Source organism: Passer montanus, unplaced genomic scaffold (genome assembly GCF_014805655.1).
Source record: "Passer montanus isolate IOZ18808 unplaced genomic scaffold, ASM1480565v1 scaffold18, whole genome shotgun sequence".
NCBI lineage: Eukaryota > Metazoa > Chordata > Aves > Passeriformes > Passeridae > Passer > Passer montanus.
Window position 1 is genome coordinate 10,706,704 of NW_024365381.1, and position 25,934 is coordinate 10,732,637.

The following is a 25,934-nucleotide window of genomic DNA, read 5'->3' on the forward strand; positions in this document are numbered from 1 at the left end:
ACAACATGCCTCAGTAAGAAATATATATTTGTCACTCATGAACTACACTATCCATTACTTCCAGTCATTAAGAAACGGGACACAACTAAGAGCATCAAGAAAAGAGAGACTGGGGAAAAAATAGCCTTAGGGCACTTACTAAAGCAGCATGATGCCTTCATGCAGGGCACGCATGACGTAGGGTACCCTTAGCTACCCACCATCACCAGCAGTATTGGCCCTGCACAGGGAGGCCCTGGAGATGGTGTGTGACAGGAGGTACAGCCCCAAAGCCCAAGCGAAGCAAGCCCCAGCACATGCACCACAATGCCAACAGCTAAAGCAGCACTTCCCTTTTCTGCAGATGGAACTCACATAGTGCACCTCTCCTGCCCCAAAAGGACAGAGAGACACCACGTAAGGGACACCACAGCTGTCAGGGACATTATGTAAGCAAGCTTTTTGATCATTCCTTCAAGGACTCAGATTACTCATTGGCCATGTGCAAAGTGATTATTGTGGTCTTTACTGTCCTGGTCATAGACTGTCCCAATAGGACTCACTTCAAAAGACTGTGAATAATTGCCCAGAGGTTTTTGACTTCTAAAATCCATCAGGAAATCTCATTTTTTCACAGTGAGGATTACAACATATATTACCCATGAACCTTTCAACAATAACAGCAAAAAAAGTTTGCTTATTCCTAAATCTACTCAAATTGCCCTTCTGCTACCATAAAAAGACACAGTCAGCAAGATCCAAGACAAGACATGTCTCCCTTTGTTCTGTTTCTCTCCAAAGCAATTGGCTTTCTCATGGATGATGCAATACTGAAGCCCAGTTTAAATGTACTGTGAGAGATCTTTTACTAAAATTGAGATCTAGACAAAACTTGCAGAACATTTATGGATTTGGAAAATTTGGGCTACCAAAACAAAAAACATAAAGCAGTCTTGCACCAGTAATTTGGGCTGTCCCACTTAGTCTTATTCCAAATGAAACAAAATCCAGAGATGCAGACAGTTTTTTAAAAATTATATGTGAAACTGACAAATATAAACTTCTCTGAAAGTATGCCTACTTTGCATTGAATAAAAAAATCCCCTACCATTTTCTCTTGCCAGTTCTCCAATGCTAACTAGAGAAGGCTTCCCTTACCCACCTTTATCTATGAAATCCTAATAAAATAAAAAAATCCATAAGTATAAGAAAAATAGACAGCTTTAATTAATTCTGGTCTGGAACCTCACACTTTGTTAATTTTTCAGACCTGCTGTTTTATTTGTAGGTCTGTCACATGGGGTGGGATGAGGTGCGTACTCTTTAGAGAGACTTGACTCTGTAAGAAAACCTGCAAATGATACCATAAAAGCACTAACTATTGATGACACAATCCATGTATACACTCTTAAGCACTTATGTGTGTGCAGGAAAGCGATGGCTGAAAATGGAAAACACTTGCAATAACAGTAGAACAGAAGATGAGATCTATTTTAATATTATTAGGTGTAATTCTGAAAGCAATCAATCCTTACAGGCACGCATAAAAAACACAAATCAATTCAGGAAAATATTTGTTGCCATTGAGCAGGAATAAGATCTATTCAGCAAGGGCTGATTCAAAACTGATCCAAAACTTATTAATCAACCACTTCATGTGACAGTGATGTAGTTTGGTAAGACATCCCTCAAAATATATTTGCGAATCTAAAATACAGAACATCATCTCCCCTCCTTCAGATGAGAACGTCCTAACACTGTAACACTGAAGTTATAAAGAGTGAGAACTTACCTGTACTGGTGTGTACATCTGAGGATGTATACACTAGGAAACCTACTGACACTCAGAATTTTGATTTTGTTGTGCTGAGGCTACTTGTAAGCATTTCTAGACTGAATTAATTTTATTAATCTTCACTCTTTCTCACACAACATGAAGGAACTGCCATCAGAAACTACTTTGTCAGAAAAGCCACAAGTGAATGGAGACGTTAATTTTGTTTTTCACATGGAAGTTCTCAAGGGCAGGCTTTTTTGTTGATTAAAAATGAAGCTGAATAGGGAGTTAACATGCAGGTTAGTTAACACAACAGGCTCAGATACAGCCAAAATGATGATTCATTCAGTTTGTGTTCAAGACTACACAAACATATCTCTCTGAGGAATATCATCTTAGTTAACAGAAAAATATAAGAGTCAGCTACTATTGAAAATAAATAAAGTGAGAACAAATTCACAGAAAAAGGAAGGGATGATTTTTGCTATAATATAAAGGAACAACGGCTGATCATACCAGACACTTTAATAAACAGTGAAACTGGACACATGCATATTGTTTAGGTTTATCAGACTTCAGCTACTTATGCATGCAAGTCCAATCTCATGTCTCTAACATGTCAGAAACATGGCTCATTTTCAGAGATAAACAAATAAGCTATGTGGAACTCCATCACAGCTGTTGCAATAAACATATCTCATTATTTAATCCTAGCACAGACCTGCCCAACAAAATCTTTCAGAAGGAAGCTGCCCACTAAAAGAAAATAAAACCACACCCCCAGAGAATAAAATCTCCAAACCTGGTCCTGTTTTGTCCTGCAAGTCTGTCAACATCCTTCTATCAAGTGACTATAGAACTCACAGACATACATGATCTTGGAGATTTTGCTGAAGTTCAGATTAATTTTTCAGTAATTTCAGCTCCCAAAAGACAAGTCTAACAAAAGTTATTCACATAACATTGATAAGATTGGAGAAAAAAACCACTCCAAGTTAAAGACTAATCTTGGATCAATCTGCAGCCTTGGAAGTATCATGAATATGACCTTCCTTCTGTGAGTAGCCATGCTGTGGAAATTCTTACAGACAAACAAGGGAACCCGCTTGCAAAACAGAAAGAGTATAGAATAGTCCTTATATGAGATTAAAATAAGGGGAAAAACCCCACTGTTTTATGAATGTGGAGGAAAAACTGTGGTGTGATTACACAAAGGAATTCAAACTGTGAATGTCCATCTGCAAGTAAGAAAGAACAATCAACATACACACAGAGCTTATCTGTATAGCAGATTGTTTTCTTAAAAACATCTGTATCCCACATCTTCACCATAGTTAATTTAAAAAGAAAAAAAAAATCTATCCAAATAAGCATATTTTGCAGGTGACTTCAGAAAGTTTGCAGATCATTACACAAGTTCTTGGTTTTGCTTGTAAGACATGCAAGAATCACAAGACTTGTAGAAGTAATTCAGACTGCGAATGTGCAGGCTCACTGCAAACATGCTCAACACTGACAACCCAATGAAGTTGATTCTTTATTTTTTTTTAAGTTGCTGAGGGCACCTACAGATCCTTTCAATAGTATTTATTAAGTTACACTGAGTGCCAATTGTAAAGAATGTGCTCTGTGTATCTAGTGAGCAATGGTCTTGCAGGGAAACAATCAGTGAGCATGAGCATTAGCAGATGGAATAGTCAGAAAATTTCAGTCTCATTTCATTGTTTATTAAACAGTTTACTGTTTTCCCTCAGATTAATCCTTTTTTGTATACTCCTGTTTCAGCTTCATATTTGAAATGTATCTGCATTAGGCCACAGTTGCCTATGAATGTATACAACTATTTCTATCTAATTTCTAAAAAATTCATTCAAAGCCTCAATAAATTGAAAATCAGCTTGGTTCTTTTTGTCTTCCAACAAAGCCTGCTTTGAAGTTTGCAATTATTCCCAATAGTTCCCAGAGAAGTTTTCAGCAAAGAAGTCTTGGTATAGTCAGAAAGAATGACCTTATTTGATCACAAACTGAACACAGCAGCTGTGCTGCTGGCAGAAGATCTATAACATGCACTCATGGTGGCTTCCCTGCCTCCATCATAATCTGCTATATACTGATCCAATTATTGCACAAAAAGCCTTTTTCTTACAGCACACTCTCCTTTTCACTTCTGTCTCACTCTGGATTGAAGGAAGAAAAAATCTTGTGGATGGAATGCTTACTGCTTTTCAAATATTTCGTGCGAAAATGCCATTTACACCCACAGCTGCCACTGCCTTCTCTTTCTCCCTTCTTTTACAAGACAAGGAGGGGGAGAGGACAGAGAGAGAAAAAAGCATGAATAATTTTCCAAGATATTCAAATTAGAAGTTCATTGTATTATATTTTTTATAATTAGTCTCATATGACAGATAACAGATTTTGATATTGTCCTGATCATTTACAAGATAATTTAAAACTTGAATCTTACAGGGAATGCACAGGGGCATGTAAGTGTCACAAACTCAGCTTAGTGAGGAATGGCCTCAGGTACAGTTGTTCAGCACATGATTTTGTTTGTCCATGACTTTGTTAGCACTTTAGAAAAAAAAGGGAAGGAATACAGTGACTTAGTTTGGTGAAGAGATGGAAAGTATGTTGCAATATTTTCCTTCTGAACAATACTGTTGTGTAACTTTTCTAAGCTTTTGCAGTCCAACATGTAAAACAAGTAAACAAATCCCTTGGGGAAAAAAAAGCCAAAAACCCTAGTGCCATATTGGAAATCTTGCATCCTAAACATCTGTTTCTTTATTCACTTTTTAGTTATGCTCTGACAAGCAACTAACAAAAAGCCTGTCAACCTCTTTCCACAACTACTTTTTGTAGGTGGAAATAGTATAAAACCCAGCTATGCTGCGAAGCTAGACATGATGGAAAGCACTTAGGATACTTTTTAAACAAATAAGAAATGAAAAAACTCTTCACAGGGCTCATACATATTCTATTACATGAGCCATCAGTAATTCCCATTTCTGCCTTCAGAACAAAGAATAATTTTTCCAATTAATTTTTTTTTTTTAAAAAAGACAGAAATAATCAGATAACATGTTTGAAGAGAAAGGAGCTCTTCCTAGATACACCTGTGGAATGGAGAGACAGGCAAAGAGAGCCTGTGTTACTTGCTATATAAAGTTTATTTCTAAACAACCTTTAAATGAACATGTCTTGATTTAGAACAATCTTGTAAAATTCTCAGTGGTTCAAATGCACAGGGGAAGCGCACCAAAAAAAGGATCATAGTTATTCTTTCACTTACATTAGTAAACCAGCGTTGAAGCATAGGAAGGGGTAGGGTGAGAAGGTCAAGAAGTTACAAGCAGTAACTAGATTTTCAATAAGATTTGGTTTTGTACTCTTACTGCTTTCTTACTGTAAAACCATCCTGATTTATTAAAGTAATACACCTCACATGCGACACATCACAAAGCAACCCCTAAATACAGGGAAATCCATAACAAAATCTTGAAAACAACATTTTTTTATTTGATAGGCAGATTCTTCTCTTCAAAAAAGACAATGTATTCCTTCAGGGAAAAATATGCAAGAGTACGTAATCACTCAGCTATTTAACCTCTGTGTACTCTTATGTTTCTTAGATTTACCTCAAAGACAGTTATCTTTTTGTTTGGCTACAGCCTTTTTGGTCAAGGGATTTAATTGATATATCTTAGAAGGGCCATTGAGAGCCACAGTATTACTGAGAATTATAATATTCAGAAAGACACTGAGGGAATATTCACACCAGCATAAACTTAATATACTGTGTCAAACCAAAATAACACACTTATCAGGTCAAGCCCAGAAGTGTAAAATTATTTGACCAGTATGAATATAATTTATTTAATTCTTTAGGAAGCCTGAGGAAAAAATTCTAAAGTCTAAATTATTATTTCCCTTGTAAACACTATCATCTCCATTAAACTATTGCACTAAGGTACAAAAACTAAGCTGCAGAAAGCGTTTCAAGAAAACCCAGTTAAGAGTTTTGAACCCCACTGAAGTCAGCGCTGGTTGGGAACTTAACCACTTTTCTGGATTTCATTACATCTACCATTCAAAGCCTATTAGTCATGGAACACACTGCTGTTATCAAAAGGAGCAGATTGCCCACACCAGCTCTCTGTGTAAATACCTGCTGGCACATCCTGTGGGTCAGTCTGCCCACCACGGCACTGAGCGCGCACAATACCCGGATGGGAAGCGTGGCTGCAGGGAAGCTGAGGACTGCAGCTACAAGAATACTTAATGCTTGCATGTGTCCTTGTGTTTCTTGCTCTTCTGCAAAATACCCTTATGCTTTTGCTTAACAGTGCTTGCTGAAGCATTTTTTTCCCCAAACTAAAATACATTTTTTCATCAGTAGGATTTAAATGAGCAGTTATGTAAGTTTCACAACATTTTTTAATGTTCTCCTCTGTTTAGTGGAGCTAAAACAGATTTGGGGAAACTTTCACTAAGACCTATTTTAGGTTCTACAAGGGAAGCTCAAAAGATTGAAACACACTGTTCTATGCCAGACAAAAACTTGAGTAAGTCTAAACTTAGATGTTTGTTTCTGACACAACTATAAATGTCTCACAGCACTTATATAATAACTATCACATTCAACCAGCAGAAAGAATCAGCAAGCCTGAGTCTACCTGTAAGAATAAAAATTATAACCCTAAATAGCACAAAAATAACAACATCACACAGTATTTTTACGGCAAAATGAAAATATGTCATGAATCTCTAGGAAAGGATAGTCCCATTGTATAATGGCCAAAGAGTGATTGATTTCCAACACTGACCTTGGGAAACAATCCTGAAGAACACACAGGTTCCTGAAGACATCTGGGGAGGAAGGAAGGGGGAAGGAAGCAATAATCACACAAAATGCCCCCCTTTACTAAAGAAGATTTTGTACCAAATCAAAATCACTTCCCAAAAAACCCTTAGTACAAAGACGTGGGGAGACACGACGAAACTACTTCATTGTTTGCAAGTGGTAAAGCCCAGGTGCAGACAATCAGCATTTTCCCTTTGTGAGACTGAACTAATTCTGCATCAATCTGTGACCGAGGAAATCTACACTTTGTCTCAAAAATGGCAGGAAAAGGAACATTACCTCAAATATAACACTTTTTTGTGAGTCTGGTTTTTTTGTTGTTGTTTTTGTTTGGTTGTTTTGTTTAACAGCATTTTCAGTGTTATTAAACAAGTAAAAGCATATAATCTGTCACATGAACATTAGAGATTTTACTACATTGGTCCAGTTCCTGCTCAGTTTACTGTATTGCAAGGTCTGTTTTTCCCAAATTAAAATAAAAAAAACCTTTTACTACTTAAAAAGAAAAAAAACTAACGTGAATATATGGGGAAAACATACAAGATGGACAACATGTCCCCTTTTGGAAAATACAAGTACAGGTGGCAGAGAAAGAACAGTCTTTATTAACAGAACAATAATCCAAACTCATCTTCCAAACATTTGAAAGTACTTACATACTTGTGGCTTAAGCCTCTTACAAGTGCCTTTGATCAAAGTATATAGGGAACAAAATGTATTGTGTGTACACATCTCTGAAATGCAGGAGACAGGAACCTGAAGTGTACAATGTTAACATCTAGAAGAAACTGTAAGAAGTATTCAGAGAAGTAGAGTTGTATATTTAAAATCCTGCTTAAAGCACTACATTTTGCAGCCCTCACACTATTGTTACACTGTCACAGAGTTCTTAACTGAAGAAACTGCTAGGATTGATTTTTTTATACATCCATCTACAGGGGGGAAAAAATTAGACAGCTTACTAAAAGACAGCTCTCTACAAACACAAATCTCAAGACAGATACTTTTATCTACTTTTCATCCTCAACCAATACACCAATCACATATGATAACAGTTGGCAAGACATCTTCAAGGGAAAAGTAATCCAAGGTCAGCTCATGAAAGAAAGCTTTTACAGGATGACAGTGGTACTGAGCCTCCTTTGGCTGCTGATAGCATCGTTGTTGTCAGCTCAGCACTGAAGCAATGATTCCAAACACGACATTAGTACAATTAATTCGTTCATGCAGTGTAAGAGGGCAGAAAAATGCCCAAAAGCATGGTAAGATTGCAGTATTCCAGAAGCCTCTTCTCAAGGACTTTTGAAGTACATTTTACTGGTTCTACAATCACAAACACAGGCAAAAAGCCCAAGAAATTTCCTCATGGCTCCAGGCCTTTCAAAACACCAGTCCATCTTTTGACATTTCTTATCTCATGCAAGACATCTGTCTAAGGCTCAGTAACCCAACATTTTCACAGAGCAGCCCTGGATGTTCTTTCAGTCAGCATCAGACACAAGTAAAGAAACTACTGTCCATTTCTCAGTTTTCTATGGCCCAGGAGTTCAGGTATTCCCCACAGTTTTTATCAGATAAAACTGTATTCCACAATAATACAGAGTTCTCCACAGAGTCTGAAACAGCTACTGAACCCCAGGAAGGAAGCTGCACTGTTTATATTGCATTTTGCATTCTTCTTCAGTCACACTTGTATTTAATAACAACAAGAACAAAAAATTACATTTGTAGCCAATATTTGTATTTTCCATTTGGCAGTTCTGATAATTTCTCTCACAGACCAGAGCTAAAACTGTCTTGGCAGGCGGGATTTATCAGCATTTCATCTGCTAAATCATTCCAGCTAGAATGCCAACTATATTGTCAACAGTTTTAAGAAGTAAACTTCTACTTGTATTATGTGACAAACTCACAATGAACAAAAAATCAAAACAAATAAGAAAATGTAAGTGGGGCTGAGGGGAACCCAACCAGATCAACATTTAAAGATTTGGTTTTTGTAATCCCTAAAATAGAAGTTCAGCTAGTGCTAAGAACTTCAGGAGGAGTGTTTTCTTTTTTAAACACTAAATACACTTCCCAAACTCACAAAGCATCTTCCACACTAGTGTACCAGGAAGGAAATAAAGCACAGTCAAGAATTTCACCTAAGGTTGAGGTAATTTCCAAATGTGACAGTTTTTCAAATATTGACTCCCAAAGGTAAAAACAGTCCTGTGCTCATCACTACCAGAAATACAAATTTTACAGGATTAACTCAGTCTTAAATGATAATTTCTGTGAAAAACACAATTATACAGGTCAAAATTTCAGGAGCAGTTGTACTGACAACAGAGAGAAATGATATTTATATAATTTGGAAGACAAAACAGCAGTAAAACCTGATTTTAATGTCAAAATATGTTTGCTTATATAATGACATAGTTGGATAGCTTTGCTGTGCACTGTATTTATTTGCAGATTTAATAATTCCTTGTTTATTAACAGAGTTGTAATATCATATTTAAATAACAAATTCTTCAATCTTCTTTTTTATCAATTAACCAAGGCTTGGTTCTGAAGACAGGAGTCTTCACTAGTTACAAGAGATTTCTGATGGTATCAAGGAAAATATCTCTGAACAATATGGTGCAAGTAAAATTTTCTATCATTAAAAATGTGATCACTTCATTGTTGATTCTCTTAGAAGAATCCCCTCCACACGCTTTCTTTCAGAGCTTTCTCCCTCTAGATCATGACACCTGTTCCTGAAAAATTCTCATTTCTAAGCTAGAGTCCTCAACTGTCACCATCAGTGATCACTGCCAAATGTAAAATACCTAAGCAAAGTGTGCATTGGTTGACAAACAAGGGTATTGCATTCCTACTGCACCTGTTTCAGACAGAAGGACTGAGTGCTGTGGCATTACCAACAAAATAAGAAAAAGATGGGGGCAGAATAGAAAAGGAGATCTCTCATGTTATCTACATCTCAATGTCTTCCTGAAGTCGTGGTTGTGGAGGACAAAATGGGATGGGAATGTGGATATGAAGCATCACTCACCATTTCCTGAGATGCATACTTTGGATCTTCAGGATCAACTGACCAGTAGCAGTAGTCAAAGCTGAAGGCCACAGTTTTTTCTCTCGAGTCCCAACTGCTATCAAGTCTACTGTCAACCTGACAGTGAAAGCAAAAAGACAGAAAGGCCATGTCACTCTGAAGCTGACCCAAAAAAACCCATTTTCCAAGGTAATGGGAAGTTTAGCTAGGATCTGTCTGGTGGAAAAGGAATGGCAAAGAGTTAAACCTCTTTATTCAATTTTCTTTGGTGCTTGGAGTGAGGTGGAGATATCCACGGCAAACCTGCTAGAGCATTTTTACTAAAAGGTTCATTTACTACAGCTAAGGTTCCCCAAGACACATACAAGAGACATAATTCAGCTATCTCCATAAATTCTGTGTATTGGCAGGAAAGCTTTATAAACATTCTGATATTTCTCTGAAATTCTTCTGTTTCACAGAGACAGAAATGAGGCTCCAAGTGATAAGAAGAAAACAATTTTCCCACTGCATAATTAAATAGGCAGATCTCTTCTCCAGTTTGCTTTGTCATGGTTGCAAGCTAATGCTTCTGTCACTGGGACTGCACAATCCAAACTTAACCTTTATGGGCTACTAACAACAACAGAGAAGCCTCTTTAGCACAACAGTCAACAATTACTGGAATTAAAGGAATTGTATAAATCTTTCCATATAATCTTTCCCAAGTGATTGGTAATTAAACAGATGAGCTTAGGAACACTCAAAGGAGGAGAGTAACAAGTCAAAACATGATACAGAATTAACACCATATACATGTAATTTTGATCTAATTGATAACTTTGTTATAACCTCAACATTCACATTAACTTAAGCAGAAAAAAAAGCATGCAGGCTCCAGAGCTCTCAAGCAAGATGATGGCTACACTCAGTTTATTCTTATAGCTCTTGGTCTTTTACCAAGGCCTGAAGTGCAGCTTCACACAATTTGCTCTATTTCATGCAAATCAGTTGCACTCTGAGGAGAAATATGAAAGGAGGAGAGATACAGGGAAAGAAATTATCCAGATGTTAGTAACAGCAAGATATGCAAAAATTCCTAAACAATTTAACAGCTTTGAATGATGGCACACAACAGGATTGCAGAAGCTTTGATACAGACAAGACAGTTAGTTGTTATGTGCCTTCTCATTTCCTCCTCCAAAAAAACACACTAACCCCCAACCAAACCAATCCTTCCCCACAGTTTCATTGCAATAATTCTAGAGCTGTGCCACTTTAAACTTCTCTCTTAATATTTCTATTAGAATGATCCGATGGCCAAGAAAACAGAAAATTATCAGGATATCAGGATTCTTATATGGGAAAGAGGACACAACAAAAAGCTTACCTTTATATTTCTGACTTTTGCCACTTTGTCATCAACTTCTACAATCACTCTTCCTCCTTCTGCTCTCTCTCTGGAAACAGAACACATTTTAACAATCCATTTAGAATATAAAGAAACAGAAAGTTGCATGTCAAATTTCTAAACTTCAGAAATTCATGTTTACTTTAGCAAGCTGCAAATCAGAAGTATAAAACAGAAACTTCAGATATACACAGATAAGACTCTCTGACATAAAATAGCATTTGCAGATCTGCATTCAGGTATCTCAAAAGCAAGGGGCTAAAAAAACCTCAAGACTGTGGTGATTAAAGAGATTTCAAGTGTTTTTCCTAAATACACTGTTGGGATTTTATTTCTATTTAAGAGTTATTGCTTTTACAAGTAGAGGGGAGCACTGGCAAACTGGCTGTGCTTTGTGGGGTAGGGATCCATGTCGCAGACTTGTGAGCCACAAGAGTTGTCAGATTTTTTGCACATAATCCAAAGTGTTTGTTGCAGTCTTCAAAAAAGTACTCTTTAGGGGAAAAAAGTGCCAAATGAACAATAAAACCAAAAAAAGTGTCCTGAAGTGAAATGAACAGGATTGTTCCTCAAGTGCAAAAGGCCATACACTCGTATGGACTATCTAAATCTGTCACTGGAATCAGCTATGACTGGCTACTACAGATAATGTCCACGTCCAAAATGAGTCATGTTAGAAAATAATGAGAAAATTATGCGGAAGAAAAAAAAAACAAAAACAACCCAACAAACAAAACACACCCCAAAAACAAACAAACAAAAAAAACCCCAGAAAACCCTCAAAGCAAATTCTCCTTATTTCTGGGCTGACAGCAGGATAGCTGCCTGAAGATAAGGATGCTCTTATTTATCCCTCTCAATAATTATAATGGATTTTTTAATACATAATAGGATAGAACAGAGGAAGAAGAGGTCAGTATCCTATTTCTCCAACTTTGGTACTGAGAAGATAAGAACAAGACAAAGATGTTTTATACTTCCTCTATATTTTTTCTTTGTGATCTGATACTGACAAATCTTGTAAGCTGCAACTTTCTGATAAAATTTTGATGAAGTCTATTATCTTTACAAAGCTGTAAGAAATTGGTTTAGAAATAAAAACAAGTTTGTCCTTAGTGCAGTTTTGTCAAATTTTATTAAAAGCAAGGTGAAGGACCACTGTCATTTGGGGTTAGATGTATACATATCTCCTGATAATCAGCTGGATTACTATCATGAGGTCAGTTAAAAATGAGGTCAGATGAAACAAGAGTTAGAAAATTGAAACCCAGCTGACAGCTGCTCATTCCTGGCCCTAGACCTTTAACAGATTCCTTTATATGTGTGCAAAATATTTAGTCCCCCACCAATTACAATCTGCCTTCACTGAGGGCTCCGACTTCCAGGTGGCCAAAAGCACATCATCCCCTGCCTTTGGGTCTCTCCACTTCTCAGCTTTTACCCCACACTTTCTGTTACAAAACAAGATTCAAAACAATGCCTTAGGACACTTAAAGCTTCCATGAAGACAGTCACTGTAGCAATTGAGCTTACCAAGCATAAAGTGGTTTTAAGCACATTTCTGAGCACAGCTGTTCCCATTTTGCAGATAAAAATAATGCTTTACCTTAAAGTCTCTTGTTTCACATCACTGATTTTTGAGGTACCCTCCTTGAGACAGACTGAACTTAGTATTTCCTGTAGTATTACAGGTGACTCTTCACATAGAAGATACAAGGACAGCTCCCAGAGATTTTGGTTAAGCTGTGAGTGTTCAGCTGTTCAACACATCAGTCACCAGAGCCCCAAGTCAGATCCCAAGAGAAAGGGAAACATTATGTACATCTGGGTACCAAATGCTGCATTATGTAGAGCTGAGCACAGAACCTAGGTCTCATAAGGCTTCCTAAAGACCAAATGAACAAGGAACAGTGCCTAAGGATACAGGCTGAATACCTAAGCTAGAAATGGGCAACTGATGCATTTAACCTGGGCATGTGTAACTTTATAGATGTTCTGACAAGCAAATGCTTTCCAATCTAAGTTACTTAGGGGACTTTGTTATATCCATATACATATCCTCTGCCAGGTGACCTAATGTACAAAGCTGACAATTACCCTGTACAGCAGATCTGATTTAAGAGGCAATGGGAAATTTTGAAAGAATTTCACAATAATTAAGAGCAGCAGCAGACATAGAAAACCAGAGGGATTGTTTAGGAGAGAACTTGCTTCGGTTACACATACTCTTTCCTTCACCTACTCAAGTATGATATTGGCCCTATCCTGCTTCCCAATCCCATGAGCATCCTTCATTTTCAGTTCTTAATGTTCCATTCTTGCCAAACTAAATAGTTCACCAAGTTCCTATCCTTCTCGTATGCACACATATCATTCCCTACAGGTATCTGCTGTGTGTTCTCACTGGCATCATGTCCATCTTGGCCAGGGCAGTCTTCAACTGCTCTGCTTGTCTTGTGTCCCTTCTCCTGCTGCATTGTAGCAAGTCATAGGCTGATGTCTCTGCTCCAGAGATACATAATCCTACTCTTTGTGTCAGTTCTTCCAGTGCCTAACCCAAGTTTACTTGTACACTCCACAAGTAAACCAGTGTTTCTTCCTGGACACATGCTGAGGCCAGCAAACCGATTACTGAGGATAAATCAGAGAGAAGACCTTGTTCTCAGGCCCCATTCCTGGGCTTCAACTGTGACTTGCACAACACTGAGCTCAACTTATTAAAGCAATGCTCAAACAATGAGATTTTTTACTTAAGGGGATGATGCAAGCATTATTTGGTAAACACTAGAGAATTCAAGCTGAGAGAAAACAGATCCCTTAAAATGTTTACCTGCTATACTATTATAAGTCTTCACTGAGCATGCTAAAGAGTTTTAATGATTTAGAACTTGGGCAGAAATGGGTAGATTGAGATAGGAATCACATCAGATTTCAAATTTTAAAATCAGTTGGGGAATTCAAATAAAAGGTCTCCCTAAGTAGCTTTTGTATGTTTTAGAACATAATTCCCCCATAACCTTATCTCCCACAGCAGCTAAACTATTCTGGGTGAAGTTTAAAAATAATTTTAAGCAACCTAGTCTGAAACAGGCATTAATGAATAGAGTATTTGTGCTCAAATGGGTAAAATCTGGAAAAGCTTATAATCATTTTAAATGCCAGGGTGTTCTAGTTGCAAAAGTAAGGCAACCTCAATAACAGCGGTCTCAACCCAAGTTATAATAGTTACATGAAACTCACTACCCTCAGTCCACATGTGTTACACATAACCCTATGAAAAAGTGACTTTGTGATTTCTTATAGACTGATGCTCTCACAGGCTACAGTCATCGCTAAAGATTAAAGATAAAGAAGACATTCCAAACATAAAATCTTTGAGACATGAAAAGAGAAATAAAAATATACTGATATAAAAAATGTATATTCATATTTACATACCTACTTATAGTAAAGTAAACATAAACCCAGTACAATACAAATAACACAAAATGAAATTGCCACCTTTTCCCAGAGGGTATCAGCAGTTATGCAGCCATAAAGGTTAATTCAGCAATCAAATACCTTTGTTTGAGTCTCACAAAACAAGAAAGCCACCAGAAAACAGGGACAGAACTAAAATCTCGCTTAGCTCGGGGTGCATATTCACAGCACCCAGATTTTTATCTTAACTCCAGACTGTTGCTGAAAGATGCAATTTCTCTTTGCTGCTCCAGCCTCCCACATGTGTTTCTACTTTCTAGCAATCACACACCCATGCAATGACTCAGATCAGCTGTGATCAAGAAAACAACCTCCATACCAAAATAAATAATCAAGGTGTCCCAGGGCTCTCAAGCCCTTCCAGAGCACCGAGCCCAGCAGTCACACAAGCTGCTGAGACAAAGCAAGAGACAGGGCAGGAACAGGTGGTGGTGGGAATGGAGACCCTTCCCTTCTGCTGCAGATTGCAGACAGAGAGCAGGGAGCACAAAGCAAGCAGTCTTGCCTGAGGTAGCTGCCAGCCCTCAGACTGTGCATTTGAACTCTCTGTAAACCATTTATATCGTGCTTCATATAGGTACAAAACAGAGAACTTGGAGAAAGAAAGCCCAGGAGGAAAAACAGACTCACAGCTGTTCTAGATATTTTGACCTTAACTCCAAATTGCAAACACTACAAAAGGTCTCTCAGCAAAACCTGGGTTTGTCAGTATAGTCTTGCACACCTGTGCAACAGCTTGCATTTGAATTATAAGGCAACATATCATCCTTAGAAACGGATGCTCTGCTCCACGAGTATGAAAACTGTATTTTTTGTACCAATAAAATCAACTCCAAACTACACTTCTCTAGTAACGTGTTTGACTTCTGCTTCTCAGAAGTCAGTGTGGTCCTAACATTTCTTTTCCCCATCCTCTCCTCTCCCCCACTTCTTGACAAATGCATGCTGTGTTTGGGAAATGTCTCTCCTAAATTATTTTCCATGAAAAAAAAAATTACCTGTACAAAGATGAAGCTGTAGAAACACCATTTAATGGTGCTTGTGCCAGGAAACAAACACCTTCATCTTCTCAGTCACAAAAAGTTTATAGAAATGCAGATCCAGCAATACAACAGTGACATAAGCACAGAAAAGAGTGGCAGGGCTGTTACGGGGAGCTACAAGGGAGACCTGGCAGAAACAAAGCTGCTACAACAGTCCTGAAAATATGGCCAGCCCAAAGGGAATCTCATATCATTTGCTGTTTCTATGAAAAACCATTTTTGCAGACAGGATGTAAAACTAATGCAACCCTCCCCAGGGACGAAGACACTGCAAGAATGAGCGGGTGGGAAAGAATCATGGGAGGATGAAGACCCTGGAGAGGGACACTTCCACAGCTTGCTGAATCTCAGTGAGATGAGTTCAGACAGAGAGCACAGAAGTGCAAGGAGGTATGCAGAGCTGGAGGAAGCAGTGGGTGGAAAGAAAGGGGGAAGTTGGTTTTTTTTATACATTCTAAAATTTGCCACACTTCTCCTCCACCCTCTCAAATAACAGGCACTTGGAGAACAAAGGAAGCTGACTTTTTAAAAGTTGCCTGCTTGTTTTAGGAACATGTACTTGTGATAAAGCAAAAATACTGTAGTCATTAGCAGTAGACACGTCGTGCAACAAAACAGCTTCTACAAATACAGGCCAGCAAAGTACTCACCAAAGTAATCAAACATACCAAAGCCAATATATACAACTCAAGTGCAAGAATAGTCTTAAATAGTTTTTTAAAAAAGTTTCAAAAATAACCCTGCAATGTAATCATTGCAATAACGCTTAATGCTTTCCTGCCAGTTCTCAACCACTCAAAACCCTAACTCCAAACCCAATCTCAACCTATACTGAAACATAGTCTCTCAAAAGTAGTGTGTGAAGAATATCAATACTTCCTCTCTTGCAGAGGCTATTCTAGAAAAAAAAGTAGCCTTCTGTGGCAGGATGTGTACCAGCAGTTACTCCTGCTGGCTCTTAGACTGTCACTTCCCAGGATGGGACCCACACCTATGACAGCCTATAAGTAAGGCAGACACTTACTGCTTGTACCTGGAGGCACTTTGTGCCATCTGATGGCACACCTATGCAAGCACCATGCCTGCAGCTTATGTATAATCCTGAGCAAAGTATAGCCCAACTATTCCCTTGGTCATAAGTCTAAAGATTTTATGGGGAAAACTTCAGTTAGTCAGCTTTCTCTTTTCTTTCCATTGTACAGTGTCCCTGACTCTTGTTTATTGGCAGCCTTGGCAGAAGTGTCTTTAAGAAGCTGCCATCTTTTCACTTCTGGAATGACTGACCAACAAAAAAACCAAAGAAACTATGCAGGATTTATTCTCATCTTTGCTAGTCTCCAGAGAACACTATCCCAGGAAAATGGATTGAGGACCTACCTGTTGAGACTACCATGCTGCTCCACCAAAAATCATAGAAATGTCAAAGCTTTCAGCCATTAGAGCTTCTGCACTCTACTGACAAGTCAAGGTACCTCCAACCATAAATTCCCAAACACAGCATCCCTCCACAACACCAGCCTAACACAAATCCTTATACCTGCTGCTGTAACCCATCAAAGTTGAGGTGACAACAGTATGAACATCCTCACTTTGGCCAATGCAGGATTTTTTTAAAATGTAAAAATAAGGTATCAATAATCAAGTACATTTATCTAAGACTCATTTTCAGTGCTTCTCATTACCCAATACCACTTTGGATGTTTCTCTTTAAGGTCAAAATTGTTTCATTGTGTCTAGCAAATGGGAGTGCACAGCTGGTCAGCAATCCTCATACCAAATTCAGAACAGATGTTTATACATAATTCTAAACTCTCTACTGAAGCCAAGTACACAGAGTTCACCAAGACAGCACGCTGCTATACGAGACAGGCTGCTCAAGTAATTTTTTGAGGCTCCTCCCAGCTGCATGGAGATTTCATTGGCTCTCATAATGCCTAACAAATCTGAAAGTCAAAAATCACCAGTCCTAGTGATTACTATTATTCTTGTGTGGTTTCCCTCATTCTCCTGTGCGAATACTATATAGCAATAAAAATATCAACATTTGAAGCAGATATAAACATGAGGCATCTTCCTTGATAAATCCAAGTCAGAAATACTCCTGCTGGTAGAGCAATGCTTTGAATTGTGGAATAGTGATGTTTTCTTTTCATGCAGAGACATGGATGGGAGGAGGGAAGAGAAGAGGAAAAACTCTTTTTCATCTGTTATACCACCAGCATTTAAAGAAGCACGAAATAAGGAGGATTTAAAACAAAGCTACAGACCAGTCAGTGCAATTTCATCCACCCTTGATTTCACAGCTGTTTACTGAGCAATGATGTAGTACAATTCAGACTTTTGCATCAAAGGAATCCTGTACACATGCCATGTTTTCCATGCACACCAGAACATGGACACAGAAGTCAGTTTTCATTCCTTGAAACTAACTATTACATGAATGGCCCATACAGGGACCAAACCTACAACCCCAGTGGTATCAGCACCATGCTCTGACCAGCTGATCTCACCTCAAGGTCATGCAGAGATAAGCAAGTTCTGATCTTTTAGAAAGCTAGAAAGTCTGCTTTTTATCAAACTCCGAAAATCTGGTTCATGCAACTTCAAGAAAAATACATCTGGGAAAAGCTGCTGATGCTGTACCCTTTATAACAACAGATGTGGCTCATGGAAACCACCTGCTGATGCCAAGTACAGAGGCTAAGAGAAAAGAGCAGCCACCTCAATGATAGCTTGCATGAAAATTTAAATAATAGACTAAGTAAAAGAAAATAATTAATTTAACAGAGGGAGGAACATATGTCAATCCAACCTTAAGAGGATATACAATGTTAAGATACATTTGTTTGGAGAGGGACTTTCTTTATAAAACCAAAATTAAAATCTCAACTTTTCTTTTAAAAATCCTAGCTCTGCTGTGGAAAAGAAGTTTGAAATCATGAGCAATGCATAAACTATGCAGCTCATAGAGATTTTCAAACAGCAAAAGGCTCTTGGAGGCTGAAGACAACTCTCTCCCACCATCAGGTACCAATTCCAAAACCCACGTTTAACAGAGGGAGAGAGGAACACTTACTCAACTACTGCAGCTCATAAAAGTAGATGAAAGTCTGCCACTTCTCTATATGTGAGAGGGCAACAGCACCAAAGTCACCAGGAATATATATGAAAATATATAAGAAGGAGAACAACAAGCTCCAACCTGCTGTTGCTTTAATTTTATTTTGATAAAGCATTTAACATCTGTTATGCATAAGATTCGAGGAATGTTGTCTACAAAATTTACAACCAGTTATCACTCTTGTCAATGGTAAACCACACTGCTGTATCTAAGTGTTGTGGTTACACACAAACATGAAAAACAGCTGATAGCACAGTATATAAAACAGCAATATATCTTCCTTGCAAAATAATCTTTCCTTTGTTTACTCTAATGGGATTATAAAGAACAAAGGGGATACAGCACAGCAGAGACTAGTTAACAAAATAAAAACCAATGGTGATTTTCTTTGTATCATTTCTAAAATGATCTGAAATTAATTCTATTTTTCTACATAGCTTTCCTTTTAAATAAAAGTGGATTTAAAATACTCACATCATGATGCACCCATGAATTGAGCTCCTGTCTCTGGTATTCAGTGAAGCTATGGTCAGCATACTGCTCAGGTCAGCCTCCCACACCAAGACATTTTCTGGAAACTCTGAACAAGAAACCTTCCCTAAAATTCCTCCCAGGCATGGGCTTACTCACCTGTGCCCTTAGGACCTCAAACTTAACTCCTCCTTCCCATCCCGTCCTCAAGCCTCATTAACTGCTGCATTCCAGGAAGGCAATTAGAGGAATATGTCATGCAGAGCAGCAGTAATGAGGAAAACAACAGTTGCAGCTCAGACTGTGATAGTAAACACCTGCACAGCTGGAAGTGTGGTTCAGCTTTGCCACCTGGGACTACCCAGACATTTCTTTGATGCTTTCATTTGCCAGAGTGTGGAGGACAAGATCAAGAACTTCTGAGGGGACTGGGGAATACATAACTGGCCAGGAGGCTTCAGGTTACAGCTCAAAAACTATGCAAAGCAGAAAAAAGACAAAGGGCAGCTTTTGGATCTATTAACCTGTGTAGCAACTCTTTCAGGTGACATGCCTGTGAGGGTCATAGAGGATGGGGAAGTTCACCAATGAAGTCACCAAGACACCAGGAAACACTCTCAAATAAGAGCGCTCTCCTTTTCTGAGCCACAGAAGCAGCTGGAAAGGGGAGATTATATTTTCAACAGCAGAATATATTTTATGTTTTGCTCGGTCCTGCACAAGTAACTCCCAAACTTCAGGGTACAATCCCTGAAGCAAAGTACTTCAAAGTTTCAAAAAGCCTCAGAAGGCAACTTGGATGTCCCAGTGTCAAGTTTTTAACTAACTACACTACAACTTTACAAGTGAGCCAAACAAATTTGCTGTGAATTATTTTACCCAGGTCTCAATCCACAATTCATGAAGAAATGCAATGTCTTCTAGTCACTGGTGTATGCTAGGAATGTGTGAGACTCTTAATTGTGGTATAGAGCACAGGTTTTTTTAAATTCCTCTTTCCTATCTCTGACGGTTCTCAAACTACACTGTGATAAAGGATTGAATCCTGGGTACACACAAATGAGGTGAGACCAGCTGGATGGAGGGCACAAGATGCAGCAGATCAGGGAGGGAAAGCCATGAGGCAGCTGTGCTCCATCCTGGTCCCAACACGACACTGCCCTAACCATGTGTGTCCCACAAACATACTCATCAGTGCAATAATACAGAAGCCAGTGCAAAACAACTAAATAAACTGTTTAGTGCAATACAGCAACTCCCCTCCCAGAGGGGTTCCATGCACAAACTCCCCATCTCTATTCCCATATAAGACAGGGCTGAGATTCTCAATAAGAGCAATCAGCAGCCCCAAGTAGGTACTAGAATTTTGATGGGTTATCACAGCAAAAGAACAAACATGTTTGAACCTAGCAGCACATAAAAATTAGCATTTGTTTTTGCTGTCCTATTTAAAAATAGAAAAGGACACGTCCAACACTACAGGGGTTTCTGCAGCATACAAACACCCAACACAGTATCAAGAGAGTTACTCAAGCACAAGGAGAGCCCTGGACACAGTACTGAAATACTTGAATACTTTCTCAGCCAGTCACACCATTTCCAAGTCTGGAGGGTAAGGTTTCCTATCATAGCACCACACTGCAGACTGCAGTGTTGGCATCCTCCACAGAGCCATCAGAAAAGAAAGAGGAACAACATTCCTCTTTCACATAGTTACATGCTAGCATTCAAAATGTTTCCATCAACAGCTTCTGACTGACAGCCAAAAATAACATTACACTTTCCTTACAAAAGTCTGACATCCAATAGACCAAGCATTAAGGTATCTGGAAATAAACCATAAAGGGATTTAATCAATTCCCAGCTCCTATTTAATACCTGATTATTACCTACGGCTACAGACAATTCAATGTACCCATTCGGGCTTCCATATTTCATTCTAATGGGGAAACATATTTACACAGAGCATGTGTCCATGTAACTACTAAGTAACAAATCTTTCTTGGCATGTAGAATAGTAAATGTGTAATAAAGACTTTAAAACGTTACTCCGGGAAAAATATTTGACTGAATTTGCATCCAATGCTATATTTTGATGATAAAAAAAATCATTTAGTCTGTTACTAATGCTATCAGAATGACTGATAGCATTATGAAGAATACTGGCTACAGGCCATTTAAACTTTAGGCAATGGAAAAACTGCATTTTGTGTAACCATTCTTGCTTTATACCTGTGATGGATTATTTGGCCATAGGAGTTGTCTGTCAAAGAATGCACCCTGATGGGTGTCATACAGAAGCAGAACAAAAAGACTGTTCTTTGCCTTGTGCTAAATAACAAAAATTTTGACAGCTCCTGCATTAACATTTTTTTTAATGTCTGAATTTTCAGTAATTTTTCAGATGCAAAACCAATGTCCGTTTGCCATTGTAAGTCAAACGAAGAGCAGCAATGAGGATGTTTGCATGGTAGTCTAGAAAGCACTGACTGACCCATGAGTTCTAGCCTTTGTCTGCAACTTTCCAACTTCTGCTACCTTTAAAAGCTGGGTTTAGTAGTTTTTGGCTGGAACTGAGAGTGTACAAATTACAGCACTTCAGTCCAATTGAACTGAAATTTTTATTGTGGGAAGTCTCCTTTTTTAAAACCTTTGAAAGATCATAGAAGCTGTGGCAATATGGGTACCTCGTTAGGGCAATTGCAGAGTGTGTATACAGAGACAGCAAGAGGTTTGTGTGAGGACATGATAGAAACAGGGTAAGAAGCTGGAAGAGAGAAGACCTTTAAGCCCACTGAGAATTTTTTTTCCATGTCTATCAAGGTTACTCAAAGCCTTCATATATTTGGTATTTGCCTCTTAAGTCATTAAATTTGAACAATTTTGTTCAAGGCCAGAAAGCAAATTCTCATACCAGAGCCTTTGCAGAGAATACACAACCACTTCCTCTTCCCGTTTATAAAATATAAAAATCCATCTTGAGATGCTTTTGCTGACCTCAGCTGAGGCAGCACAGTAGAAGGAGCAACTGGCCTATTGCCTTTGGGGTCAAACACCGTGAGACTGGTCTCTGCCTCCCTTCCCATCCCATCTGTTACACCACCACCAGTTGAGTAGATGGAATTACTTAACAGCTCCTGCCTGCATTACACCCTGAATTTCCACACTCACCTTCATACAAACATTTCTGTTTCAGCCTCAGATTAATTCCTCCCATGTTCAGGAAGCTGCCCACCTCTCTTATCCTACCCTCCTCACCAGAGAGCTGGCCCACACTGACTGCATCAAAGGTTTTCCTGTTTATCACACCTTATCTGGCAGTTACAGGTGCTGTTTATTGCTATAATGACATAGTCACTACTATGCACTATTTAAAGCAACCCACCTCAGAAAAAAATTAAGACAAGCATGGTACAACATTCCTCACTGAGCAGAATCTAGTGAGAGGGAAGGTAATGATAAAAATCAAATAATATATCCACAACTAGAGCAACACAAAACAATAAGAGGTTAAACTTAGTTTACTTCTGCAACTCTTAGCTTAATGCTGCAACTCTTCTTAAAATAGGCCAGTGTCCATTAAAATTTGTTCCATTTACTGCTGTACAACAAATCAAAGCTATATAACCCAAGCATGATTTTAAACAAAATTATGGACAGAGTATTTTTTAAATCAGTTAGCCTTGACTGGCAAAATGTGCTGAAAACCTGTAAATTAGTTTGCACATTTCCCTTTTCTATTAATACTTGCAGGCTTGTTTTGGGTGGGATTTTAAATTTTAATCAAAACTCTCTGCTGTCCTTTTTTTGAAAATAAAATTAAAATCCATAGCCAAATAAGAACAAAAGACTCCAAAATATGCTGGTGTACTGCTGGCTAAATGACTAGGCTAGTTTTCTGGCTGGGCAACACTTCAAGAATCATTTTCTCTATTGCATGAAAGAGTTATTTATCACAAAAGTCTATGCAGTCAGAAGGCAACATGAGGAACTCATGCCAAAAAGAAAGGCAGCATCAAATAAAAGACTGGCCCTCAAAGCTTGTACCAGCTTTCAACCCAGTCCTGTTTGGAGTGCTACAGCATTTCTTTAACAGGGCGAGTACCATCACCAGCCGCTGACATTTGGGCTGCTCGCTTTTTCTCTTTCTTTTCCGCTCCGAATTTCCAAAGTCTGCAAGTTTTCAAGCACGTATTATATACAAATAACACCAGAGCATTGTGCTACGGCATCTTCTTGTTTGTGGGAGTTGTCTTCCAGCTGTAACATGTAACTTTTGGGATTTCCATTGGAGCCAAGCAAGCCGGGGAGGGAGCGGAGCTGAGCGACAATGGGAATATCCGGCTCTGCCTCCCGCTGGAAAAAACAGCAACCACAGAAGGGGAAGGGAAGACTCCTGGAGACTGCATGACAATTGTCCTGTTTCGGGGAGCTCAGGAAGAGGGAAGTCAGCCTAACAGCTCCCCGGGTGATTTTTCTAAGGACACTTTCCGAGCTATTTAGCGAGGCGGCGAGAGGCTGCGTCCCCTCCCGCCGTGCCTCCCTCGGCCGCGGCCAAGCCGCTGCAGGGCGGCGATCCCGCCCCGGCTGACGGGACCCGCGGCACCCGACCCCCCAGAACCCCCGTGTCCCTCTCACCTTTTGCTCAGAGGCCGGACCCGCACAGCTACCTTGACGCTGGCCATGGCTCGGCTCCCCGGCCCCGCATCCCGGGCGGGACGGGGAGGGACGGGGAGGAGCGGCGGGAGCGGAGCGCCCGGCCCGGCCCGCCGGGAGGGCAGGGCAGCAGAGAGCCCGGCCCAGGCAGCCCCGCGGGGGGAGCGCACGGAAACTCCCCGGGCACAGAGCAGCGTGTCGGGGAAAGCCTGCCCGGAGCAGCCTCTCCAGCATCCAAACCGCGCCGTCCCGCCCCAGACAGATGTGCCCCTGAGAAACACACGGCCGTCCTCGCTCCTCCTCGAATTCTCTTCTGCAGCAGCAAACCGGCGGGTTTTACCCAAGAGTTAATGCCGCCAGCCCGATTAAGGGTGATGCCCTCAAAGCACCACTAGGCACGAGCACTCTAAGCCCTCCACGTTGATTTGACAGGAATTTAGGGAAGGCAAGTGTCCCTTCCTTCTTACTGCAAAAGGAAAGGTCTCGAGTGTTTTAGATTCCTTTGGAAACATCCATTCATGTGGGTCGTACTTAGGATCTAAAAGAAAATTTTGAAACTTCCACAGAACTTTAATTGAAATCAATATCTAATTGTTGCATTGATTGAAGTTTTGTACTTAGACTAATATAAAAATCACAGAAAGTTTTAAAAAAAATTTTGTTTAGAATACTGTCTTTGTCAGCTGCTGATGTTACAGGAAGATCTTACAGGCAAGTCCTATTTGATTTTGGCAACTCCATTTGCCAATGCAAACTTTTAAATGGACTATGGTTTTTTTATATTTAAACAACTTCTGTTTTAGCTTATTTTTAACTGCCTTTTTTGTACTTTACGTACAGTTCTTCTCATGAGACAGTTTGCCTTAAACTCCAGAAATGTTATATCCAAATGAAAAAGGTACCACATTTCAGAAGTTTTCCCAAGTGAAGAATGTCATAGACCCTTGAGACCCAATACTCCATTCACCACAGAGACGCTAAAATGAATACCTACAAGCTGCGAATCACTGCATACATCAATAGATTTATCCCTTTAAATTACACTAAAGAATTAATTGACATATCACTGGCAAATGGCAATTAGCTAAACTCTACCAACTCCAGTCAACTCTCCAAAAGTAGATTCAGTAAAAGAAGAAAATGTGCTCAGCTCTTTGGGAAATAACAAAACAACGTATTTCAAAGAGTTACAATGAACAAACCGACTACAATGTTTTCATTGTGTTCTGAAATGATCAAATTACAACAGCTTTAATATGCCTAATCTAAATCATCACTGTAAGACATGGAGAGTGAGAGGCTAAGCCTAGAACAGATGTAGAGGACATTGACAAAAATCACAGAATCAACTAGGCTGGAAAAGACTCAGCTCATCGAGTCCCACCTACGATCACCTATTGTTCTGGTTTCTCCCATGTCACAGAATGTGCAAAGCATTTTCATTTAAAAAGTCAGGCTCTCTGCAGTTATGTGGAAGAAGACCTTGATTTCCACATCTGAAAAAACCAGTGACATGGGACTTTGGACTCAAATCCTCTAATGATGTATAGCAAGTGTTGACACAAGGACCCCATTAATGCTTGTGGGACTCAAACACCAGTTTATATTCTTAGATTTTGTCTAGTGACATTCTGCTTTGACCTAATTAAAATTGCTCCTATCCTCTTAACTTTTCTCAGCAGCAGCAGCGGAACGTCAGCTATAGCTTACAGAGTATGTTAGAGAATTGTTAAATTGTCTTGCATTCACACTCTGCAAAATGGTTACAAAGATTAAAATGAGATTCTCAGAAAAGTTCAAATAGAAAATAGACCAAATAAGTAAGTCATAATAGTGTGCTCAACAAAGAGCCAAAGATTTCTTCCTTAATTCTGCTTTAAGTTTACATGCAATAATCAGATAAACCTGTGAACTTTGTGGTACTGAGCCACCCAGTGGTTACTTTGAGAAAGCAAAATATTCTTATTTCAGCAACAGAAATCAACAGGTGAATGTTCACATAACAAATGATACAACAGTAGAAAGGAACACATCTGCAGCACTTCAGTCTACTCCATATCCTGAATACAAAACTGGGCACCCTCCAAAGACAACCAACTATCTTGGA

The 25,934-nt window shown here is 39.1% G+C and overlaps 1 protein-coding gene across 1 annotated transcript in view; it reads right to left on the reverse strand.

Annotated features, from left to right (window-relative positions):
- STARD9 (StAR related lipid transfer domain containing 9) overlaps nt 1-23,886 on the reverse strand; it is a 93,935-nt gene extending 70,049 nt beyond the window's left edge. Inside the window, exons 1-3 of the mRNA XM_039704760.1 lie at nt 23,810-23,886; nt 11,036-11,105; nt 9,667-9,783 (exon numbers count right to left, since the gene is read on the reverse strand). Of these exons, the coding sequence (XP_039560694.1) occupies nt 9,667-9,783; nt 11,036-11,105; nt 23,810-23,856 (234 nt within the window). The 5' untranslated portion in view covers nt 23,857-23,886. The remainder of the gene's footprint in view (nt 1-9,666; nt 9,784-11,035; nt 11,106-23,809) is intronic.
- Between the last annotated feature and the right edge of the window lie 2,048 nt (nt 23,887-25,934).